This window comes from Tachypleus tridentatus, chromosome 10 (assembly GCF_004210375.1).
Source record: "Tachypleus tridentatus isolate NWPU-2018 chromosome 10, ASM421037v1, whole genome shotgun sequence".
NCBI lineage: Eukaryota > Metazoa > Arthropoda > Merostomata > Xiphosura > Limulidae > Tachypleus > Tachypleus tridentatus.
The window spans coordinates 79,581,388-79,605,639 of NC_134834.1; the positions used below are offsets into that span (position 1 = coordinate 79,581,388).

Genomic DNA, 24,252 nt, shown 5'->3' on the forward strand with positions numbered 1-24,252 from the left:
CAACCCATCATATCCGTCCACGATCTTGTTATAGTTGTAAATGTTAAGATAAGTGGAGTTAAGACAAAATTAATAGTTGCATTAAGAAGTAGGTATGTAAACCTCCTGCTTCTTTTCTTTTTGTAAAAAAAGATAAAATAAAAACAATGAGAAAGTTTGTGTTTTAGTACACAAAATAAACATGACCCTGCAGTTACAATTTGGACGAAGTACTTTCTCGAACAAATACTACAAACCTATACATTGAAATAATTTACATCAGTGACAATTACAAAGGGAAAGAAATATTAACCTATAGGCAAAAAAATAAATAGAAAATAAAGGAGACAACAGCTTAGGAGAATTACGTTTTCAAAGGATTTTGAATGTCCACAAAAATGAATGACAGAAATGTATGTTATTCAAACTCAAGCGTCTTCAATATCATTGTTCACTTAAATATACTTGTTAAAGAAACAAGTAAAACAGACACTGGGATATTTAAAATATTTCAATTACCTGAATTCCTAGCTTCAAACAAAACAGGTGTATACTTGGTGAATATTTTAAATTAAAGACCAATCAGTCATTAGTTATAAAGAACACCATTTTGAATTGGTATAATCTTTAATTATACATATGTTTACATTATGGAGTTAGAAAAATTCACAACTATAGATACAATGTTTCACAATAAGTTTGTAATACCTGAAAGATTATTTGTATACATCCTAAGATTCTGAAGTTTATGTAATCATACACTGGATACAAAATAAAGACTAGATTTATTTAAAATTTTATTATGGCTTAGCACTTGATATTTCAATGTAAGGTCAAATTGTTTATCATAAAATAATGTTGAAGCCTAAGGCTGCTAAAATTAATACAAATATGTACATCTATATAAAAACATATGCTTATGCTTCCAAATTATCTTCTGATACAAAATACTTTAATGTCAGCTCTATGCATGGCTAAAGTACACACAGAGACAGTAAGAGCACCATTCTTAAGTACATCAATCAGTACCCACAAAAGTGATCCCCACAAGTAAATGTATGCTCTCCAACTGGGCTTGGTCATGTCATTTTAGTGTTAAAACATAATCTGAGACGTATAATTTGCACTTATAACATTGAACAAGTAAACTTCTAGGTAAAGAATAAATTTAAATTATTGTGAAGTTCAAGAATTTCAGATTTAGAAAATCTTTTTGTTATTACTTGTTCAAGTAAAAGTTACATGACAAATAAAAAAGGATGTTTGAGATGACTTTTTTTCTCAATACTAACTTGGTTTTTAATCTTGACCAACATTAATATTCTTAATCACTAATGAAAATATTTAAATATTTTTCTGGCAAAGCTCACCTGGGTACACATATTTTCTTCTTCACGACTTGTGCTGGTACAGTGGTACTTTTTTTTTTCGTAACACAACTTTATGAAATGTTGTTCCTTTCTCATAACTTACCTGATCACTTGTATTTTTTTCCCAGAAATTGTCAAATTACTGGTGAATTTTTTTTAATCTCTCAACTCTTGTATGGTTTATAAATTTTTCTTTTCTTATGACTCATGATTACCAAAATGGTTTTCTTGTTAATACCTTAATTACCATATCAAATATTTATTTTATTTTTCTAATGGAGACTGTTGATCTCATGAATATTTAAATTCTACTTTCATTATTTTTCCAAACTGTTAAGCAAATAAATCAATTTAATCTTAGTTTATCCATCAACTGGTGTTTATAAACCAGATAATGAAATGTCTAATATTAAACAACATAAAAAACAGAATCTTGTTAAAAATATTGACTCTTATACGCAATAATATTTTCAAAGCAAACTGTCAATAGCTTACCAGTTCCTGTATCTCATATTGCTCAGTTTATTACCTGTAAATTATAGTAAGCTTAAAAATACAGTGAGTTATAAAAGAAACTTTTCATTCTAAAACATACACCATGTACAATTACACATAAGATACTTTAGCTATGCCATTAGATCTTTCTGTTGGAATTACAGTAAAATAAACAAACTACTAGATTGACTTTTATTCTTTGCAATTATGCAGAATGATTTGGATGTTGTAATCCAATTCAACAAAAATATAGATGATTAGAACAATGCAATATAGCACTTGATTATTCAAAGCATTGTGGCTTATAGCTCAAGGAAAATAATTATAGTTCACACACACTCCGTATTTTTTTAAGTGTTTTGAAAAAGGCCACAACATACATCAACATTGAGTGAGCTAGTGAATACCAAAATAGAAATTAGATATGCTATTTTTAAAAGTTACAAAATTCCTGTTGGTAATATATGTATAACATAAATAATTGAATCACACACAATTACCAGTAAACAATGAGTATATAATCAAGTAATCATAACATTGGAATCAGATCACACCTTGAACACAATCCCAAAGTCATTTCATGTCTGTAAAGATATGTCTTCTATACAACAGGAAAATGTCATTCCTTTTCAATCAAGTATTCCTTTTTTTTTTAACATGTAAATACTTTACATTTATCATAAAATGGATACTTTATTATGAAGCCAGCATAACAAAGCTACAAATATGAGATTTAATTAGTCTTGGCCATCTTGTATCTCTTTGTGTTTGGCTTAACCTATGATTGTGAATGTTTAGGTTGTGTCCAACTTAAAATATAGATCAAATACAATTAAAACTGGCAAAGAAAAACTTTTGACAGTATTGAAATTACTTTGATTAACTAGATTCTTTGGACGTTTTTGTTTAATAATTTCTAAAAATATCACACATCAAAATCCTGCTCAATTACATACACACCCTGTTACCCACAACCATGGTTTATATGAAGAAATGTCATTTAAGTACTTTATGGTTTCAAAAAGAAACAACTGAAAAATAGTTCATGATATAGCAATGACATATTATTCTTGTTATAGGATAGATAATAAAGACAAAATACAAGATTAAAAAGGAGATTAATTATCTTAAAAGATTAAATTCCAGAGATGAAAAATAGTAACAATGGACACAATCCTAATTAGAAGAATATATAAATAAATGATGCACTAGAAGACAACAACAACAGATAGCTCCAAAGCCTAAATTTTGCATTAAAATCTTACTACTATACAATCAATACATCTGCACAAATTAAAAAGTAACATCATTAATAACATGCACATAAAATTGTACCATAAAATTGATTTTAAAACTGAACCATTCCAAACAAGTATTTAAATAATTAAACTTCCAACATCTCCACTAAAAACAAAAAAATGAATTTTTTTTTAGCCAAGCATAATTTGTTTTGGTAAAATAACTGGTACACCACATCTGAGCTCAACCATTTGTCATACTTGTTATCTGTATGGCCAGAAAGTAATTCCATACATCAACAAAAAGGACTGATAAAAGTTGTCTTGTTCAAAAAAACCAGTAGATACATAGCACACACACACACACACACAAAGTTTAATATTCAATTTCAATGTGTAATATGAATAAGAGCACTGAGTTCTCACCAAGCTAACACAATCTAAAATTCATCCAGAAACTAATTTTCCTATCATTAAACATAGAAAAATACTGTCTAGCAATAGCTGCTGCTTGCCTACTACAACAATTATGAAGCCCATAATCTATAGCCAAAGACAGGAACTATATTATAAACACCAATTTCAAACCAATTACTCATGTGACTCTTTCAGATTATTAGAAAAAGATGATTAATTCAGACTTATTTCAACACAATTATAAACCAACACATAATATATAACTGTCTATTTTAACCTTTCCATTAAAGTTTTTTCCAAATGCAACTATCTAATGCATAATGATGTAAATGTGCATAGTAACCACACTGTCCTACTGAGTATTACTTAATTCGTGATTACAAAACTATAATGCAAACTCAGTTCATACCTACACAATTTAGAAAACTGGTTTCCCCAAAAAGTAATCATAAACAATATAAAAAATGCAAACTTACTGTAGTCTAATTCAATAAACTACAGCAATTTAATATCAGTAATAAAATGCACTATCTACTTCAATAAAACAGTTAAAAAAGAAGGAACATTTATAAAACTGAAGTGATACCATATATGTGTATTTTTAACTATGAATTATGAGACAACTGAAATTTATACAAACATAAGTACTTATGTCTCTTCACATACAAAATTTCTCCTCAGTGAAATTAACAAATTTAGCAGAAACATAAAAAAGTTAGTCAAAAGAGTTAACATCATAAATGTAATACATTTTCTTTCACCTTACCGACACCTTAATATGTGTATAACTTGCATCTTATTTGCAAATAAAGTCTTCAGCTACAAAACTAAGAAACTGCAATATTCAAGCATTCTACAATTTTAAATGTTTCTAAGTTATCAAGTAACACATCAAATGAAATTGCTTTGAAAGGAATAGTGAAAACCAAAAGCAGTTTTGGAATAAAAAACTAATTATAGAAGTTTTTAAACAGTATATGTTTACCATAACTACCACGATGCATTTATTGGAAGGGGTTTGTAGACAAATAAATGTCACAGATATCAACATTTTCAACAAAATCAAGCATCACGAGGACTTTTTTTGAAAAAAGAACTTATAAAATATGCATCAACATATCAAGAGTATGTAGCTCATCACTCTTGTTTCTAACCTTTAACTCGAGACTAATCTACAAACTAGATAAAGTTTGGAAGAATTACAGAATATCTGTCTATATTCAAGGCTTCTACTATAAATATGAAAAAATAGTTCAGTAAAAAAGAAGAAATAAATATCACACTCCTAATATGTAGTAAACCTTTGTTTCCAAAAGAAACAGCACCACTATCAGGACTAGTTAATCACATATACACATACATGCGTGTATAAATACATTCACAGTTACAATTTGTTAATTAAGACCCTACTTTAAGTCTACATCAAAGATTACACAAGGTACCGTTCCTTCCTTTAAATAATAAAAGTGCAGTTCCAACAAACCTTGGTTTAATCTTAAAAATGCTGCTTTTGTTCAAGTGTTGTTAAAACTTTTAAAAGAAAGGACAGTAGTCATTAAGTCCATCAGTTTCTATATTCATATAATACACAGTTTGCTTATTCACATTCATAAAGTATAAACATATGATGATCAAATAAAATATGACTGCTTCTCCTTATGATGAATATTCCAAATTACATCAGTTTAAATTACACGGATCATCACTTGTTGTATATGAAAACAGATAACTCAAAACAATTCTATAAGTATAGACCTTAAATACATACATGCAGTAGTATTTCAACTCAATATATTATATCAAACTTTTAATTATAAGGGACATATTAAAATAAAATCCCTTTGTATTCATTTCTTTCATCCTCTGCTAACTTTTACTGAAAGTTTGTGCAAGCTTGAAAACTTTCTGTTGAAAAAGAAAACCTGACAAGCTTTGAAAGCTATTAAATACAATATTTAATGACTATTAAAGTTAAATATCACATATAATAAGAGTGATAATCATCTTCCATTTATGAGTTACTGGATATAATACAATTATTTATCTCAACACATTTTAGTTTTGGACATTCTTTTGACCAACATGCTTTTATAAATGTGAATGCTACTTCCAATTATTATTGTATATTGTACTTAATATCCATGAAATTATTATTCTGCAACCTTAAATAAATAAAGTAATTTTTTTTAACTATCATAGGTATAGTTATTCTTTGTGTGTGTGAAATATTTTTACAGTATTTTACTACAAAATGTGTCAGCTTAAATTCAAGAGTTTTATAACAGATGGCAGTAACTTCAAAATAAGTTATTTCATCAAAATTTAGAAGAAACTTTAATATATTGAACAAAATACTGCCTTAATGTTTTAAAAATAAATGTTAATTTTTCCTATACCAAGCAGTTATTAATGAAAATTAATATTTACATATACATGTCATAAAATAGAATTAAATAATTACTGAGAATAGCTAGATTTGAAAGACCTTATGAAATTATCTACTCCCTTACAGAAATAATAAATATGTTCCCTTAACCTTGTATAAAGAAATGGGAAAGCAATACACTCAAGAACATTGGTACTTATTTTTTTTACATACACATTTAGATTGGGTCTATTATCTCTTAACTGTATGTATGCTAACAGAAAAACGTAAATACTTTATGCGTAGATAGATAATTTATCTAAGTTAAATGCATTTTATTCATTATTTATACCGATATTTTTTGACACAATCATTCCCAAGATCAACCACAACAACACTGTATTGGTCATCAACAGCCAATCCTGCTGGCCTTTTCAATTTAGCATCAGCACTGTCTATACAATACAAGAGCTGGCCAGAAATAAAATTAAACACTTGAATATAGTGTTTATTTTTATCAGAACGGGTGGCAATTATGTGTCCTTTCTTGTCATAAGTGATACCTCCAAAATGGCCTCGATTTCTACCATCTGGATATATTTCCCTGAGGAATTCTCCACCTGGGCTGAAAACATGAATATGAGAATCAGCAATCAAAATTTCATCCTGAGGACCTGTTGCAATAAGACTGACAAATCTTGAATGGCGAATTCCTTTCCTCTTTAATTCAATCCTGCGTAATAGTTTCCCAGAGGGATCTAAGACGAAGACACATTTTAGGTTGTTGTCCACGACTAAGATTTCTCCTTTGCTATTCACTGCTAAACTAAGTGGTTCTACAAAATCAGAATGGGTGAACTGACTAACCAACGTGCCATCAAAACTAAGCTCTGTGACATATCTGGTTCTCCAGTTGATGACTAGTAGTGAATCACTGGGTGTCACTGCAATCCCTGTTCCCCCTCGTTCCTCAAATCCATCACCAAGGAAATGTTGAACAAACTCTAGGGACGGTCCAAGAACTTTAATTCTACTATTACCTGTATCAAGAACAAAAACACGTCCTGCCTTGTTAATGGCAATTGCTGCAGGCTGCAAGAAATGTTCATCTCCTGCTCCTGCAGACCCAAAACAAATAACAGGATTGATGTGCTCAGATGATGTAAAATGATAGGGACTACCCTTTATTGGTCGTCCAAAGATGCTGACATGTAGTTCATAAATACCAACTTGTTCAGGTGTGTATCTGATATTATATGTTCCATCACCTTCATCTAAAAGTTGGGCTTCTACTTGCTCTCCATTTTCGTAACGAAGTTCAATTACTACAGGATCACCTCCAGCTGACTGCAAACTGCCATGATAATCCACAGTTCTTAGCAATGAAAAAGACTCAAGATGAGCAGAGGTATCACATACATCTGCTGTACAGAGCGCTGGAAAAGTTTTACTAGTTCTTACCCTTCCAAAAGCATTCAGTGCAGCCTCAATCTCAGAAAATGCAGAATTATGCAGGTGCTCATACTTGATAAAAGCATTCTCTCGTGGCTCCATGAAATTTTTTACAGCATCAATTTTTTCATTCAAATCACTAATTTTTTTGGTGATGTTTCTAACTTCCACCTGGTTCTGTAGACCCTGACATTCTTTTTCAACTGTGGATTTTTCTCCTTGGATCATAGTAAGCTGATCCAGCAAAACTTTTTTCTTCTCATCTCGCATCTTTTTAATCATCCCAAGCACTTCTTGTCTCCTCTTTTCCACAGCATTAATAATCTCTTGAAAGGTCCTATTAATAAGCTCAAAAGTGTGTTCCACATTCTGATCTAGTTTGCCTATTTCACTGTTTACGTTCTCAGCTGCAACATTCAGCTTCTCTATGCAGAGGTTTGCTTTATACAGCAAAATTTCTGACATCCTTTTGATTGCTATAGAGAAAGGTATCACTGTATGGCTGTAACTTCCATTTCCATTTTCATGACTTCCTTCATTACAGGCTGAACAGAACACACAGTCACAGCTTTCACAAAACAAAAGCTCTTGAGCAGTGTGTGTTGAGCATCTTGGGACTACTTCTCTTCGTTGTCTAGACATAAGGTCAAGAAGTTGGTTGACAAGAAAACTTGGAGGGAGAGCATTAATCCCACCACGAGGAAGGGGAATTGTTTCCCGGCAAATTGGGCAACGAAATGATCCAGCATCACGAACACCAGTTGCTGCAACAATCCTCTCCAAACAACTTCTACAGACAGAATGTGAACAAGACAGTAACTTGGGAATGTGTTCCTGGCTATCGTATGTGCAGAGACAGGTGCCACAAGTCAGGAAGTGTTCACTGAAGTCTTCATAGTTGATTGAAACAGTTTCCACCAAGGTTGATGGTGTCATCATCTTTCTACCTAACTGGAACCTATAAAACATGATAAATACTTTTATAAACTACTTTCATTTTTAAAGTGAAACATTACTTAAGATGCATATATGAAACAAGTTATGGCAACTTCTATGATGTTAGAGTTTTAACAGTTTCTAAATACTTGCTCAGTAATTCAAACTTAGCATTTTTCTAAGAAATATATGATATATAAATTAAAAAAACAAATTCAGTTTATTTCCTTAAGAATATTTTAGGCTATATGCCAATGCATAAGCACTACATGAGTTTAGGTGGACATATATACTTTTCAGTTTTTATTACTTGAAAGCTAAGGCATGATTATAGTTTGGCAAACCATGATAAACTAGCAGCTCTCAAGTCAAAGCAATTTTTGTACTATTCTTTAGAGGATCAGTTGTTGTTATGGAGTATAAACAACATGCAACTAATTGTAATAATTTTTTTATCAAATGCAGCATGGCAATCAGATGTATTTCATTTATACAATATAGACACATTGCCAAATTACACCTTTGTTCACTAGACAATGTGATTTCTTGAAAAACTAGTCTCATGCAATTTTGTAATTCTCTGTGAAATTATTCTGAAAAAAATGAGTTTAAATGCTTAACAGAATAGATTATATTTACAAAAGCAAAATTTTTAAGTTATTTAAAGTGTTCAAATTGCATGTATTGAAAGCAAATCATACCCATAACACAATCCCAATGTCATTATAAGGGCACTTGTATGTACATAAAAACATTTCCTTATAGCCAATAATACTTTTTTTGCTTCTTACAAAAGGGTCTTTGTAACCATATGTCCTAACATTATAATTTTATTCATAAATGTTCAATATCAAACATACTTATATTTCATAATAGCAATTACAAGTCAGACATGTGTTATTTCTTCAGTTTCTTGCCTGTTTTCTCATCTTGTTAACCCTGTGCTCTAGACACACACTACTGAGGAAAACAGTAAACATTTTTTGTAATAAACCGTAATGCACATGCAACAATAATTACAAAGAGCATTCAAGGTTTATAATAACTAGTAATTACTATTCTTTGAGGCTCATAATGAAAGCAAGAAAACCATTTTTATGCTCCAGTATTTTTACAAATGTATTACCCAGTTACTGATTCAGAAAAGGTAAAGTAGAATGTGAATTTTTTCTTTTCATGTAACAATCAGACTAGTTGTATTTACACATATATTAATATCTATACAGAAAACACTGCTCGAACACCTTAAGATTATGAAAACTGTTTCTTTGGATGATCATTTTAAAGCTTGACATTGCCATATAAACAATGTTCACAATCCAGAAATAATTTAAAGGGATTTTCTTATTTTTTTTTTCTGTTAAACTTAATAAGCTAGAACTGGTTGTCTAAACAATGAAGGCAGTATTCTACAGACTATGGAAGATCTTGCTTCTTCTTTGTGTTGGAGACAAGCACTGATGAGTCCTAGCCAACTTTGCTATGTTAAATACACAGAAAAAGTAATGATTATAACTTTAAAATAAAAACATAAAAATAAATTAATAATATGTAGAAACTTATATTTCATGTAAATAAGATGATGCATTAAAAGAAAATGATGAATTATTCAGTTTCTACAGTCCAGGTGTAAATGTTTTATATATCATAGACTACTGGAAAACAGGCATGTATAACATTTGAGTTTAGAGAACTGTTTAGAGTTAAAGCTTCTACAACTGTCACAAATGGCCAATATGTCATGAAAGTGAAATTATGTAATGATCATGTACATATTAAGCACTAAAGCTGTGATGCAAGGATGGAAACAATTAGAATCACTGCTTAACACTACCAATGTTAAACAATGCCCATGATATGTGAAACCATATACTGAAATGTTCAACATGTAACAATATAACATTAAGACAAACAAAATTCCTTTTTAGGTAAATAATTCCAAAATTGAGACTACCTGTTATAAGTGGAAGTTATGCCACTCAATGAAACATTTCTTTCATCCAACACATGTACTAACATACAAATGTCTTGTGTTCTAAGTAAGATTTTTTTATTTTTAACATAATGTTCTAAACAAAGAATACCATAAAAAAGACATACACTAGATACACAGAAATTATTCCAGCACAAAATAGATTATTTTACAGTAACCATGACCAAGTCTGCTTATGAAAAGAATATGCAGAAGTGTCACAATTTCCTGCAATATTTGGAACTGCACTAACAATTAGTCACACATAAAGGAGCAACTGGATGAGAGGTAGGTAATTTATTTGATTACCAATGAGCAATAATTAGTGTAAACTGAACTAACAGATTAATTGAAATTACCATTTAATGATTAATATCACAAAAATAATCAACTAATAAATCAAAATTAATATTTTCAATTATCACTGTTTTCAACTAATCTAACAACTGATTAATCAAAATTATAATTAAATTGATTTTCATGAAAATTATCATCAAAATTAGGGTTACATATTATTACTGACTAATTATCCAAATAATCAAACAACTAACATGATGTTTGTTTCTTAAGTTCAAAGCTACATACAGAGCTATATGTTACTAATTTTTGCCAAATGTTGGTTATTTGTTTGCTGATGTCGGGAATATATGGTATACAGCAGTATATGGTTTCGTGGTTTTTTGATTCGTGAGCTGTATTTACTTTAGTTGGTTGATTTTGCTTTCTGTCTAGGTGTGTGCGTATAATGTTTTCTACGGTTTGTGGAGGAAACTTATTGATGTTGGTGAAGTATTGTTTTATTTTGTCTAATTCATCGTTAATTTTATAACAACTTAAACCCAAAATAAACCAATATAAAGGAACGCCTTTATACCTATATTAATATAATAAATTATATATTCAAACATCTAATACCGCCCTCTACATTTCGACACACAGTTACACAACCCCTTTCAAACATGTGGTCAGCTTCCGGTCAGTTACCTCTTTCTTTGTGAACCTGACGATGACCGAAGAAGGTCGAAACGTTGTTTGCTCTTCTATGTAAAGTGTTTTCTCAGCCCAAACGAGCCGTTTTTGCATATAAATTTCTCAACAAGTGGGTTTCTCGTCATCACTGAGAGCTATATGTGTTTGCCCCAATGGGAATATTGAAACCCATTTTTAGAGTTATAATTTATTTTTAAATTCAAGTTTTTCTCTTTTTGATAAGAATAACCTGGTGGTTTCAGAGGTCTTATGATTAAAGTTCAATTTTTTTGATGTATAAAAAAATCAAATTTATATTACAGCTTATTTTAAAAATAAAATGGTAAATGTAATACTGTTTCAACTCAAGAATAGTAATTCATTTGTCAAATAGAAAATATCTATATTATATTTTACTAAAAACATTTGTGCCAAAATATTTTTAGCAAAAACTAAAATGTCTGTTTTGCATATGGTACCTTCCAGAATATATCTAGCATATACAACAAAGAATGACTCAAAAAGTACTTTAAAAAACTAGGTAAAAATAGAAATACTAATATATGCCCCTTTAATTTTTTTCACTGTTATACACAGGGTGGGGGGGAGACATTACTTAGCAAAAACCACTCATTACTCAGCTATGGTTGGGGCAAATTTTATTGCAAAATGACTGAACTACACAAATTATAAGTACAATGCTGAAGTAGTTTTTTTTTTAGTTTGATACCTCATACTACAGTTGCTCATAGCATGAAAACTGTTTGATAATTCAGGTGATAAACTAATTATTACAAAAGCCTAAACTTCAAGTACACAAATGTGATAGGGTAAGAACCTGAGAATAATGAAATCAACACTAATTCTTGTAATGCATCTATCTGTACCTGTGGCTATTCCTGATAACCATTCTCCAACCTCCCAAACTCTGAACCCAATGAAACTAAGAAATTCTTAAGTGTGATCAAGATATGAACTATGTAACTTCAGTGTCAATATCTAAATTGTACAATGTATGTTACGACCATTTGTTAGCCTCCAAAATACTATAAATGAAGTTTCAAGTCCTAAATGTTAAATGTTTAAGAAAGCTATATTTTATAAGAGAACAAAACTATCAAGACACAAATTGATTGTGGATAAAACTACTTAAAAACATCTGCATGGCTATATGTCTTAGTAACGTTGAAATTCAACCATAAAATTTTTCAAAAATTGTTGAACAGAAGAATGCAAATACAACTTCCAACTTTTATGAAGTATGAAAATATTCAGTTTACTGATTCAATTTGGAAGAAATTTTCATGCAAATAAACAGTATAACTGTTTGAAACAGTTACGAATGTTTATTTACAATTTATTTACAAATATTTATTTGTAATATTTACAATAACAAGTAATAAATTTTAAAACAGTTTTGTGTAACTTTGGTACACGTGCAACTTGCATGCTATGTTATTCTTCAAGTTATGTACAACTTATATAAACCGATTTTACGCAATAAATAAAAAATACGCAATAGCAAATGCAAAAAGAAAATTTTATAACTGCACATTTTACTAGACAAGTCACATTAGAAGAATGCAGTCAATTACACAGAAAAAGAAACAAACTTACAAAGGGAAGATGTCATCCTATCACCACACAAATTCCTACGTATAAAATTAATGTTAAAACCTATATATAGGATCAGTTGTTAACTCAAAGAATGCAAGTTACTGGATAGAGTAACGTAACTGATCCATTTTTTGTTCTAAATCTCTGAACACAAAGATTGTAAGTAGCATAAGTAAACTTAAATCTTTGAAACTGAATGTAACGGTCTTTTAGCAACACAGTTATTGACTTCAAATACATGATATTGGTTGATCCACTAGCTATTTCAAAAGATAAAAAGATGGCCTATTTTTTTCTTACATGACAAACACTGGATCAAACCAAATCAAACAAAAAAATATATAAACTACCTAAGCACGTGCACAGATAAGTTGTGAAGTGACGTTCGGAGTGCATTAACACTAACTTGCAGACGAGCAGAATGACCTTGCTTTCCGAAAAGCACGCTGGACAGGGAGTCGAATGGTAGGTTACTAAATGCTATAATAACAATTTTATAATGTGAGCATATATTACGATGTCACAAAAGCAAGTAGGTTACAAAAAAATCAACTAAAGACCAAAACGAAACCCTATAATCTAAGCTCTTTCGAAGGTGGGCCTTTCTTCATCAGGGTAAAAACTTTATATGAGCACACACGCACACATAACTTTGACGTTTTTAAACCTAATAACCAGTAGAAATACATAATGAAAAGGGGGCGAAATTAAGTTATTGGTATGTTAAAATGTTAATGACTACTTTTCCCTATAAAACCCACTAAACATATAGTTACTAATATCAACCTCTGATCAGAGCAAGTTAAGTACTTTCAGCGAAACTAAAAATTAACCTAGCATTACTTGGACGAGGACTATGGTTTCTGTCCCTAAAAATGAATCTCATTACAAAACTTAAAAATATTACTTAATAGCTTTGTTAACTTTATGGTTTTTCAAATAATAACATATTAAATACCACTTTTACTATTCCACGAAGGTTCCAAGTCGTTTTGGAAGAACGTATTAACTTGGATTTTGATATAATACCTCTGTATAAGCTGATCCCTCAAAGTCGTTCAGTCAGTACAAGCGATAACGTTAAAATAAATCTGACAGTAGCTGAAACTGAAAGCTACGTGGATTAAAAACTGGTTCCCGCCCTGGTATTTACAACTGATATTTACAACAAATCATTGTGCGGATGTAATAACAAAAGTAAAGCAAGATACGTTTATTTTATTAAGCTAACACTGTTTTCCAATCATAAAAAAACCTATTTATTGAATTTTTCATTCTCGTTTGACAGGAGTGAATACCATAAAGCTATTCCTCCCGCAAAATTAACTTTAATTTCATTCATTCTTCTCATACTCATCAAGTTACCAAATCACCAGAACTTGGTTTAATGAAAGCAGAGAATCGTATCGCGTTCACTTGTAATACAGATTTCTTGTTATATTCACATTTTAAAAATAATTTAACATTTAATTATTTATAAATCCACAAGCAACATCTACTGTGTAATTGGAAACAGTAATCTTACTACAAAAAACGTCTACTGTGAAATTAGAGAACAGTGATCTTACCACAAACACCTACTATAAAATTAGACAGTGGGTGAGTGATCTATCTGACAAAGTTTTTTAATGTACAACTAATTAAGTACTTAATGAGCAAACTTTACATAACTACATGTAAGCTTCATCCAAAAAATGATGTCTAGAGGAAAAGTAAAGTGAAGCACTCATGTGTGATGAATTCAAGTATTCAAAAAACACTCTTCCGACTACTTATAGCTTCATGAGGTACCAGGAGCTGGCATACACCAAGTAATAGCAACTATCATAGAACTTTCACGCAAATAAAACAAACTGATTATATGAGGAGTGACATTAAGAGTTGAAAAGTACTGAAAGTTATTAAAAATGTCACATATGCAGCGTGTGACGCAAGTTTCCTTTGTGTATACAATATAATCCACAGGAAATTATAGAGTGAACACTTCCCAAACACATATCAGCAAGTGCCTCACCTAACTCGCTAAATATTTACAGCAATTTAATATTTATATTATTTTACAACAACGTTCTTGTTTTTGTTTCTTCAACATCAGAACCAGGGTTATCCCATGTTTAATTTTCTTCAGCGAAGTTGACAGAGAAGGCAATTTTCAAGTTGTTTCTTATTCAAACTATCAAATTCACCTGTATTTCCGTGTGGATGCGCAAATATTAAACCATACTAAATTTTACCTTATTATCTGCGAATCCTTTTGATGTGCACAGATGTTTTTCATTTTTCCTCGTATGGATAATATTCTATAATATTATTCTATATTATACACACTTCACCATTGTACTTTCACCAACCTGACTGACAATCATGTCTTAAGTGACAAAATGCGCCCGAACATGTTACCCATACATACACCACTAGTTTTAGGCTTTCTAGCTTGTAGTAGTCACTAGTAGACAAAATGTTGCGACTATTTTTGTACGATACGCAACATTTAAAATTTTACTATTAATCTCGCTAGCTATCGTTTAACATGAGTAAATAAATTAATGACATTCAGAAATGATTCGTAATCGCATTATTATTTACACGTCACAATTTTAGACTTAACCAAATATGTGAGCTTACTGTAAAATACTTCGTAAGCAAATCAGTTCTGGTAATACATGAACTATTAAGAAAAGCCAAGAAGTACTATTTTAAGCCGTATAAATAATTAATCCTGGTTGTCTAGACGCTTATTTCCGGTGGAACAGAACACTGCAAGAGTGCAGCGAATGATTATACATAATAATGAAGACGCCGTGAAAGCTGCAATAACGTTCTCAGTGAAATACCGTTCCTTTAGCAAACAACATGTCAGAAAAGATAGCATAACGTATGTAATTACGTTCTTAATAGAGCATTGCAGTAGTATCGAAAACAACGTAAAACACGAGAAAGCAATTAATAAACTAGAAGTAACTCAGTGTGAAATGACAGCTTATAGTGGGGCAGTGCCTACGAATGGTGAAATCGCAATACATCTTCAACTTCAGAAAAACGAAGATACGGGCATGCGTATGTGATGACATAAAAACCAAGTTTCATTCCATCTTAGCAGCTTTGGTCTAAAACAGAATTCAAAAATTTGTCAAGAGATATTGCAAAAAAAAAGAAAAGAAACAGCTCATTATTCGTACCTGGAATCAAGTCCGTTGTGACATCAGTTCCGACAAGTCTATGAGTAGTATCACGCACGAGAAGTATCAGACAAGCAGTTAAAGGTTCTACAAAGATCGTTATTGGACACCGTTTTCCTTTTAATTAGGTCACTGGACTATCACACCAAGACATGCTGGAAAGCTTTTACTTTTTGCAGGTGCAAGATGGTGTTCCTGGTGCGAGTTTCTTCAGGCAAGATGTGATACTATCCCATTTCTCATTTTGGTCCATAACATACCAAGTTGAGCAGTTTCCTACCAGACTGTTGGATTTAACTTTGTGAGACTTGCTCTGGACGCTGTGCTTTCCAGACTTAACCATTTGTGGACGATATCGAACCTACGATTTTTTATTATCTCTTTGTCAAGTTGTATGTCAATAACTGAATCAAAGAAACAACTGATACAATTCCAGAACGTGCGCTTATTCATGCATTTAGGAAAAAAAAAGTGAACATGGCTTTAAAAGTGCAAAGGTTGAAAAAGATCACAGACGTGGTCTAAATCTATTGAATAAGTACACCAACACTTTACCTTATGCCACTCTATTTCTTCGTTTAAACATTATGGTAATTCAAAACGTGTGCAACCGTTTGTATACACTACATAAATAGCTGCTCTGTTATTTTCTTACTGCAAAGCTACTGCATTGGACTACCTCGCTCCGCCCATTGCGGGTCCATGAACCCCGCATTTTAGCGTAGCAAGTCTGTAAACTTACAGCTGACTCACCCGAGGACTTTATATAACAAGAGTGATGGTTTAAAATAGGTCAGTAACGTCGATTATAAACGGGTTATCAAGGAAGGCTGTTATTTTTCTGCATATATATATAATATCAACATCCTTGGCACGCACACCTGAAACTACAAAGTTTTATTATATCAAGGTTCTCCTTCTGAAATATATACTGCCCTCTAATTAACTCTCTGACCATACGGCAGTACAACGTTTACCAAACCTTATATGTAGAATGTTCAATCACTTTACACTGATTCCATATTTAAACAGTTAAAATTCTCAACCCCTACAAGACTTTTAACCATGATTGCTTTTCAGTCTGGTATATCGTTTACTTTACCAAAAACGTATAAATATTACACATGGTGTATACACATGACAAATTACAGGAGAGTTTTGATACTAATGATGATGTTAATTCGTTTGTTGTTTTTTTAAATGTAAGACTATGGTCACCACCCATAGCCAACTCTTGGGCTACTACTCTCTTGCCAACGAATAGAGGCATTGACCATCACCTTATAAAGACGCTACGGCTGAAACGGCGAGTATGTTTGGTGTGACGGGATTCGAGCCCGTGACCTTCAGATTGCGAGTCAAATGACGTAACCACCTGGCCATGCTGGGCCCACTGATGACGTTTCGAACATCATGCTTGGCCTTCTTTCTGTGTAAGAAAAGACGAGAAGCGATAAACGAGCTTTACCACTAGGTTCAACATATCACGTATGTTACCCCTATCCTACAGTTGCGATAAATGTAATCCATGTGTCCGTTCCTTGTGAAGCTTATAAGCATTGTTTTCGATCTACTTTACAGTATATGAATAATTCCCAGAAATGACCATTTCCTTTGCGTTTGTTGTAATTCTTCGCGACAGTTCTAGCATGGTTCTGTCTACGGTTTCATCTTAGCACACAGATATATAATATACGTACTACAATATTAAAACTTAAAAACGTATTTAGCATTGTATCTCAGTAAAAAGAAAAAGTCAACACTACCAGAAAAAGTAATCATTTATTTAATTGCTCACTGAAAAGAAAAAGAAAAAACAACAATTTTATTATAAAATACTCGTTAGGAGTGCTTAAAACAATTATTCTATGTTAGTCACAGGACGATTGAACAAATTACTTCAAGTAAACGTTTGTTTGTTTTGTTTTTTGAATTTCACACAAGGCTACTCGAGGGCTATCTGTGCTAGCCGTCCCTAATTTAGAAGTGTAAGACTAGAGGGAAGGCAGCTAGTCATCACCACCCACCGCCAACTCTTGGGCTACTCTTTTACCAACGAATAGTGGGATTGACCGTTACATTATAACGCCCCCACGGCTGAAAGGGCGAGCATGTTTGGTGCGACCGGGATTCGATCAAGTAAACGTACTTCGAACAATACAGATAATGACACAAAAGACATCAGAACTCTTGTTTAGATGTCTAATTTACATCTTTTAAATATAACATGATTGGTGTTGTTCTTCTTGTTTGACAAACCATTATGCCTTTACACAGTAAACTGTTGTAACACACGAGGTCTTTTGATGAGATGCAATAAGGCCCAACCAATGTACGTGACACAACGTGAGAGACATACTGTAACGTAATTTGCGCAAAGCTACTTCAAGGCTATTTGGGCTAGCTGTCCTAATTTTCAAAGGATAGGCTGGAGAGAAGGTAAGTAGTTAGTAAACACCTTCACTGCCAATCATTGGGCTACTCTCATCTGACCGACTAATGGGATTTGGCCGCTACTTGTATGACAAACCCATTGCCCAAAAGCACGAACTCCCGGGCTACATTTGGTCCAACTCCATAGGAAAATTCAAAAATAGTCATAGGACATTAATCTAGATATCCTTGACATATTAAGAATATTGTGACATATATGCTATAAATCTATGCACATACGATTTTCAACAGAAATTCTCACATCTTATTTAATACTCTGCTAAACAAATCCTAATATAATAAATGCAATCACGCTCTTTAACATTTATGCTTTTAAAAACACGGATGTTCACTCTTTACTTTAAACCAAGTAACTGTAAATTCAGAAGACAAATGATTAATCATGGTATTGTCAGAAGAGATGATTTGTTTAAATGCAAACAGTCATGACCCAAAAATCTCAAAATGAAGTTACGGTACAGACGAAAAAAAAAAGGTTAAAATAACACTAGCTTTGTAGCATCAAAAGTTTTGTAACCTTAATGACATAACAAATGTTATACAATCACGTTAGGTTCAGATTTCTTTTCCACATTCCTGTTAATTCGTTTATTTGGCTTTTCAAACTATAACCGTGTAAAAATACTTCTTATGATGCAAAATCCAAAATGGGCAAATTAAAAATATAGTGGAGAAAACAGCCCCAGCCTCCGTGCTTGGCCAGCTTTCTAACACACTCCATTACTATTTTAAGAATAAAATGATCGCTAATTACATACTTCAAAGTTAAAAACGTATAACCAACTATAGTAGCGTTCTAATCAAAGTCATCTTAAATATTCTTGAAAATAAAAAGCATTAAAACTCTATAAAATTATCATGGTTATGTTTTTAAAAATGTATAAGAAAACTATTTCATCCTTAAAAAAGTACACCATTTTAATTAGGGTGCACGGTATTTATACTCTCTTGCTACCACCGCTCTCGACTTATCAAATAACTTCATTTGTTTTCTTACTCTTAAAAAGGATATCAGTCTTAGAAAATATGGACCCTCGTAATCCGAGGGTCGCGGGTTCGCATCCCCGTCGCGCCAAATATGCTCGCCCTTTCAGCCGTGGGGGCGTTATAATGTGACGGTCAATCCCGGTAAAAGAGTAGCCCAAGCGTTGGCGATAGGTGGTGATGACTAGCTGCCTTCCCTCTAGTCTTACACTGCTAAATTAGGGACGGCTAGCACAGATAGCCCTCGAGTAGCTTTGTGCGAAATTCAAAAAAACAAAACAAACTTAGAAAATATAAACTTGTAATTTATAATTCGTCTGTTATGTTGAATTACGCGCAAAATAGCTCGATGGTTTATTTGCACTGACTCTCGTGCTTGTTGTGGAATTGTTACTTTAAAAGGGATATAGATTATTAAGTGTTTCTCAAACTTTTTCTAGGTGGCGCCTTTTTTCTTCTACTCCCTCCAAAAAAAACAACAAAAAATGTTTTATCTAATTTAAAATGTGATTGTGTGTGTGTGTACACACGTACATACACAGTCAATGGTGAGAACGGTATACTTAGATTAAAAAACGGAAAGACGTAATGTTTTCCTAGCACTTATCATTCTCCCCACAAGAAATACTGTCGCCCCCTTCGAGGGGATACACCATAATTTGATATCACAACATACCGCCAATTATTCTTATAAAGTACTCATAACCAAAATGTGTTTTTTTTTTTCTTCGGCAACAGAACGTGAACCGCAGAACCTCAGACCTACAGTCTGGCACGCTAACCACCGAGTTGCCCTCAGTTTAGAAAAACGACAAATTACATACCTGCACATGCAATGTATTATACAATGTATAATATACATTATACTTTAAATATTCAAAATATTGTACCTGAGACGACATAGCATTTCTGGACTGAATACGATTACCCTTCAGTGGTGCAATTAAAAGGGTTGAACTTGATTTATCACATTCTCAAGGTTAGTTCGAACATTAATCGAATTTTTGTTACAGAAAGTAGTATGTAACTTGACTGAATTACATTGGACAGCCCACGAGCTATTCCCGTTTTTATTGCAGAATAAGTCATTATTTATTATCAATATAACCATTCATTCACATCACTGATACTACATGTATTATATACAGGTTGCTTTGGTTTGAAAATATTTTATTCATATTCTCAAGAAATTAAATCTAGAATCAAATACTTCCCTTGTCTCTGTTAAGTATTCTTATCGGATCGAATAAGTTAACCACTTTGGTAATTAATTCTAGAATACTTCCTTCATGAGAAATTGTTGGCATTCTGTCACAGCGCCAACACTTGAAGAATTCCACAGCGTACGCTGATTATGTATAACTTAACGATGTTTCATATTTTATTTCACTGCTGCATTCTTATCAGATTGAAACAAACAGCAACCAAATAACAACTAAACTACTTGATGAAAATAACTCAGCTTGAAAGCGATTATTTGGTGTAAAAATGCTGCTTTTAGGTTGATGGTTGATGTTGTTTAGTGTGGAAGCCTGGATATGGGCTATTTCTTCAGTCCACTTTCCAATGCAGAAGACGTTTACACAATACAATTAAAGCTAATGTGATTCCTGTCATCATTATTTATTTTTAAAATCTGTAAATCGTGCCCAGGCGATGATTTCTGAAGATCTGTTTGATTAACACTAAAGTACAAAAGAGATATCTGAAAATGGAATGGTATATGATTTCTGCTTGTAGTCGCATTATACAAAGGTGCTTGCATGCGACTGGGTGCTTTATCATCATTAAGCCCCAGTTCTTTGCTATTCAGTGCCAACTCTTGGACTACTTTTTACCAACGATAGTTGGATTGACTATCACATTACAACGCCCCCACGGCTGAAAGGACGAGCATGTTTGGTGTGACGGGGATTCGAACCCACGACTCTCAGATTAAGAGTCGAGTGCCTTAACCACATGGCCATGCCGGGTCCCCTACCGAATTAATATCATCGCGTACGAGCCAGTTGTTCTAGTGGTTGATTACTCACGCAGTGTGTCATTTATCTGTTGAATTTCACACAAAACAGCTCAAGATCTACTTGCAGAAGCCATCCCTAATTTTAAAGTGACAGACTAGATGGAACGCAGCTAGTCAAATACCACCCACTGCCAATTTGTTGGCTACTGTAATCAAATAGTGGGATTTGACTGTCACTTTTATAACGTACCCACAGCTTAAATGCGGAGTGAGACTTATTTTCAGTGATAACAAGGTACAGACTACAGAACTTCAATGCTGCAATTAGATGCGCTAGTCAGTAAGGTTGTGTTCAACCTGTATAGTTTACTGAAATAACAACGAAAAACGAAAGAGTCATTCACCTTTCAGAAACTAAAATGTATTCGTTTTATGAGTTATACTTTCACAATAATGTCACCTGTGTAAATACTGTACACACACACACTGATAAAACTGGCTAAAAAAGGAAAGACATCTAGAATAACACACAGACGAAAACAATAGCGCTTTCGAAAGGTGGACCTTTCTTCTTCAAGAGCAAACTTGCTATCAAAAGAAGAAAGATCCATCTGTCGAAAGCGCTCGGATTATGTGGTTTTATTTATTTCTATCAAGACTTTCTGAACCCACGTTTTCTTTTTTTCTAACATCGTAAACACGTGAAGACAATGACAGAAATTAACATGTGCAAACCGTGTTTACGAAACACCTATGCCAAACTCTACCCTTGAGCTTTGACTCATGACCTTCAACTTTATGGCCTAGATCTTTTTATGTTGTACTTATTGTAAAATTGTAGTTCAAAATCCATCCACCCAATTCTGAGTTGTCCAGTTCACAAGATCGAGACGGACGACTGAAGAGGAGAAAACTAAAATGTCCTGCTCTGCCTCTTAGTGAGTGCATAATAAAACTCATAATTGTATAAAGTTTACGAGGAGAAAGGAAGGAGTGACGGGGAACATTTGCGGAACTAACAATACGGAACATATGAGTACCAACAAACAGAGAAATAAACACCTTTAAATAAATAGATAAATAAAAACCTTAAGAAGTTTACGCCAACATGAACACAGTTATTATGACGATTTTGTATATTATATAACACGTTCTAATTGCTGCGAAAATTATATCTGTCAAACCGGAAAAAAACTGTGCGAGAGAATACGAATTCAGAGGCATCTAAATTCAGTATCCATCACAACACAATATTCTATCAGATGAACATTTTTATAAAATTATTTGTTCCCAATGAAATAAGAGTAAATATAGGGATTTACAACACTAAAATCCGGTGAACACAACAGATAGTTCAATATAACATTGCTCTTAAACAAACAATATTGCTTCAATTAATTAAATGAGGCGGAAAGTAAAATAGAAATATTTCATAAAACTTATCCAGATAGCATTTAATTATTAAACATAATAAATTCATACATGTTTTTTCAATTTGTGAATATTAATTTTTAAACTCCACCCAGGACATATTTAGGACCATTATCAATATTAGAACAGTCCATTATCTTGAGCAAAAGCACCAATATTAAATAAAAAAAATGAAGCATATATCTAATTACTCTGAAAAATAATTATTCTTACACACATTACAAATGTGGCATTTACACTACTTCCCTATAATAAATACATAACAGCTTACACCACGCCGGGTGAGTGGGGTGTAATCAGACATTCTTGAAACCACCTCAGAATTATTGTGTTCAGATAATCTGCAGCTGCTTAATGGGTTAATTATAAACTGTTTTTGAGCCGAAGTTAATTATATAAAATTAATATGAATTTCTAAACTGGTTCAAGTTTTTAAACCAAAAAATCATTATGAATGTTTCGTACAATATTTTAATAACATCTTAAAATTTTAATTGAAATATCAAATTATACCATACAACAACATTTCTAATGAATGAGAACACTTTTGAAACTACTAGGTCTAGTTCGAAAACAACAAAATTAGCACAAAGTCATATGACTAGCTGCCTGTTATGAAGACTGATGGGAAGATTCATAAGGGTGTATTTCCATTCCCCTTGGGTGTTGTAGGGAAATCCCTGCTAATGGGTCTCTTTGTTTCATCAAAATGGTAGTAAACCACAACAGCGTATGCTACTATAGTTGATATACAACGTTTACAGAACCTGTGTAAAGTTGAGTGGCATCCACCGCTTCCTTTATCTATACATAACGCTATTCAGTTAAACTATAATTACATTTACAGTTTACTGGCACCTAGCTTTGTTCAAAAGTGTGAGGGAGGAAGCAAGGAAGAACGTGCTAGAAATGGAACAAGAAATTTGTTTTGTTAAACATATATTCAAAGTGGGGTGACACCTGTCCCCTTTGCCTACAGTGGCAATATTTACGTAGAGTAACTTATATTTGGTTAATTTTTATAGAGTTGATACTCTAAGGAGAATCTACGATTACTTAAAAGTTCTTAAGTGTTTTCTTCTCTTTTTTTTCTTTTTTTTTACGTTTTGTATTTCAGGGAGAAAATTCGAATGGCTCAAATATTATACTAGAGCACTTAGGGTGAGTGAATAGTGGAACACCAGATGTTACAATATTTCATTAATGGTCAGCTTTACAAGTTTGTATCGTTTTACAAAAATAAATACTGGTATTATTTACTTCCTACGCTCATTCATATCAAGTACAGACTCTTTTATTTTGAACAACAGCCCTATACAAGCATGATGAAGTGTGAATAATTAGTTATTTCAATCTGCTAAGAAATAAACAAAAGATAGCTTCATCCACAAGCATTCTTACATGTTGTTACGAGATTAAAATTAACTTATC

The 24,252-nt window shown here is 32.3% G+C and overlaps 1 protein-coding gene across 12 annotated transcripts in view; it reads right to left on the bottom strand.

The window, feature by feature from the left end:
• Positions 1-574: 574 nt before the first annotated feature.
• LOC143229672 (tripartite motif-containing protein 2-like) overlaps positions 575-24,252 on the bottom strand; it is a 45,383-nt gene continuing 21,705 nt past the window's right edge. For 4 of the 12 annotated variants that reach the window (XM_076462341.1, XM_076462332.1, XM_076462336.1 and 1 more), the window contains one exon: positions 575-8,274. In XM_076462341.1, the coding sequence (XP_076318456.1) occupies positions 6,207-8,255 (2,049 nt within the window). In that variant the 5' untranslated portion in view covers positions 8,256-8,274 and the 3' untranslated portion in view covers positions 575-6,206. Of the gene's footprint in view, positions 8,275-9,112; positions 9,213-9,669; positions 10,431-13,160; positions 13,291-15,044; positions 15,964-15,989; positions 17,069-17,269; positions 17,419-24,252 lie in introns of those variants that run through there. The other 8 variants (XM_076462343.1, XM_076462342.1, XM_076462335.1 and 5 more) reach the window with 7 other exon arrangements.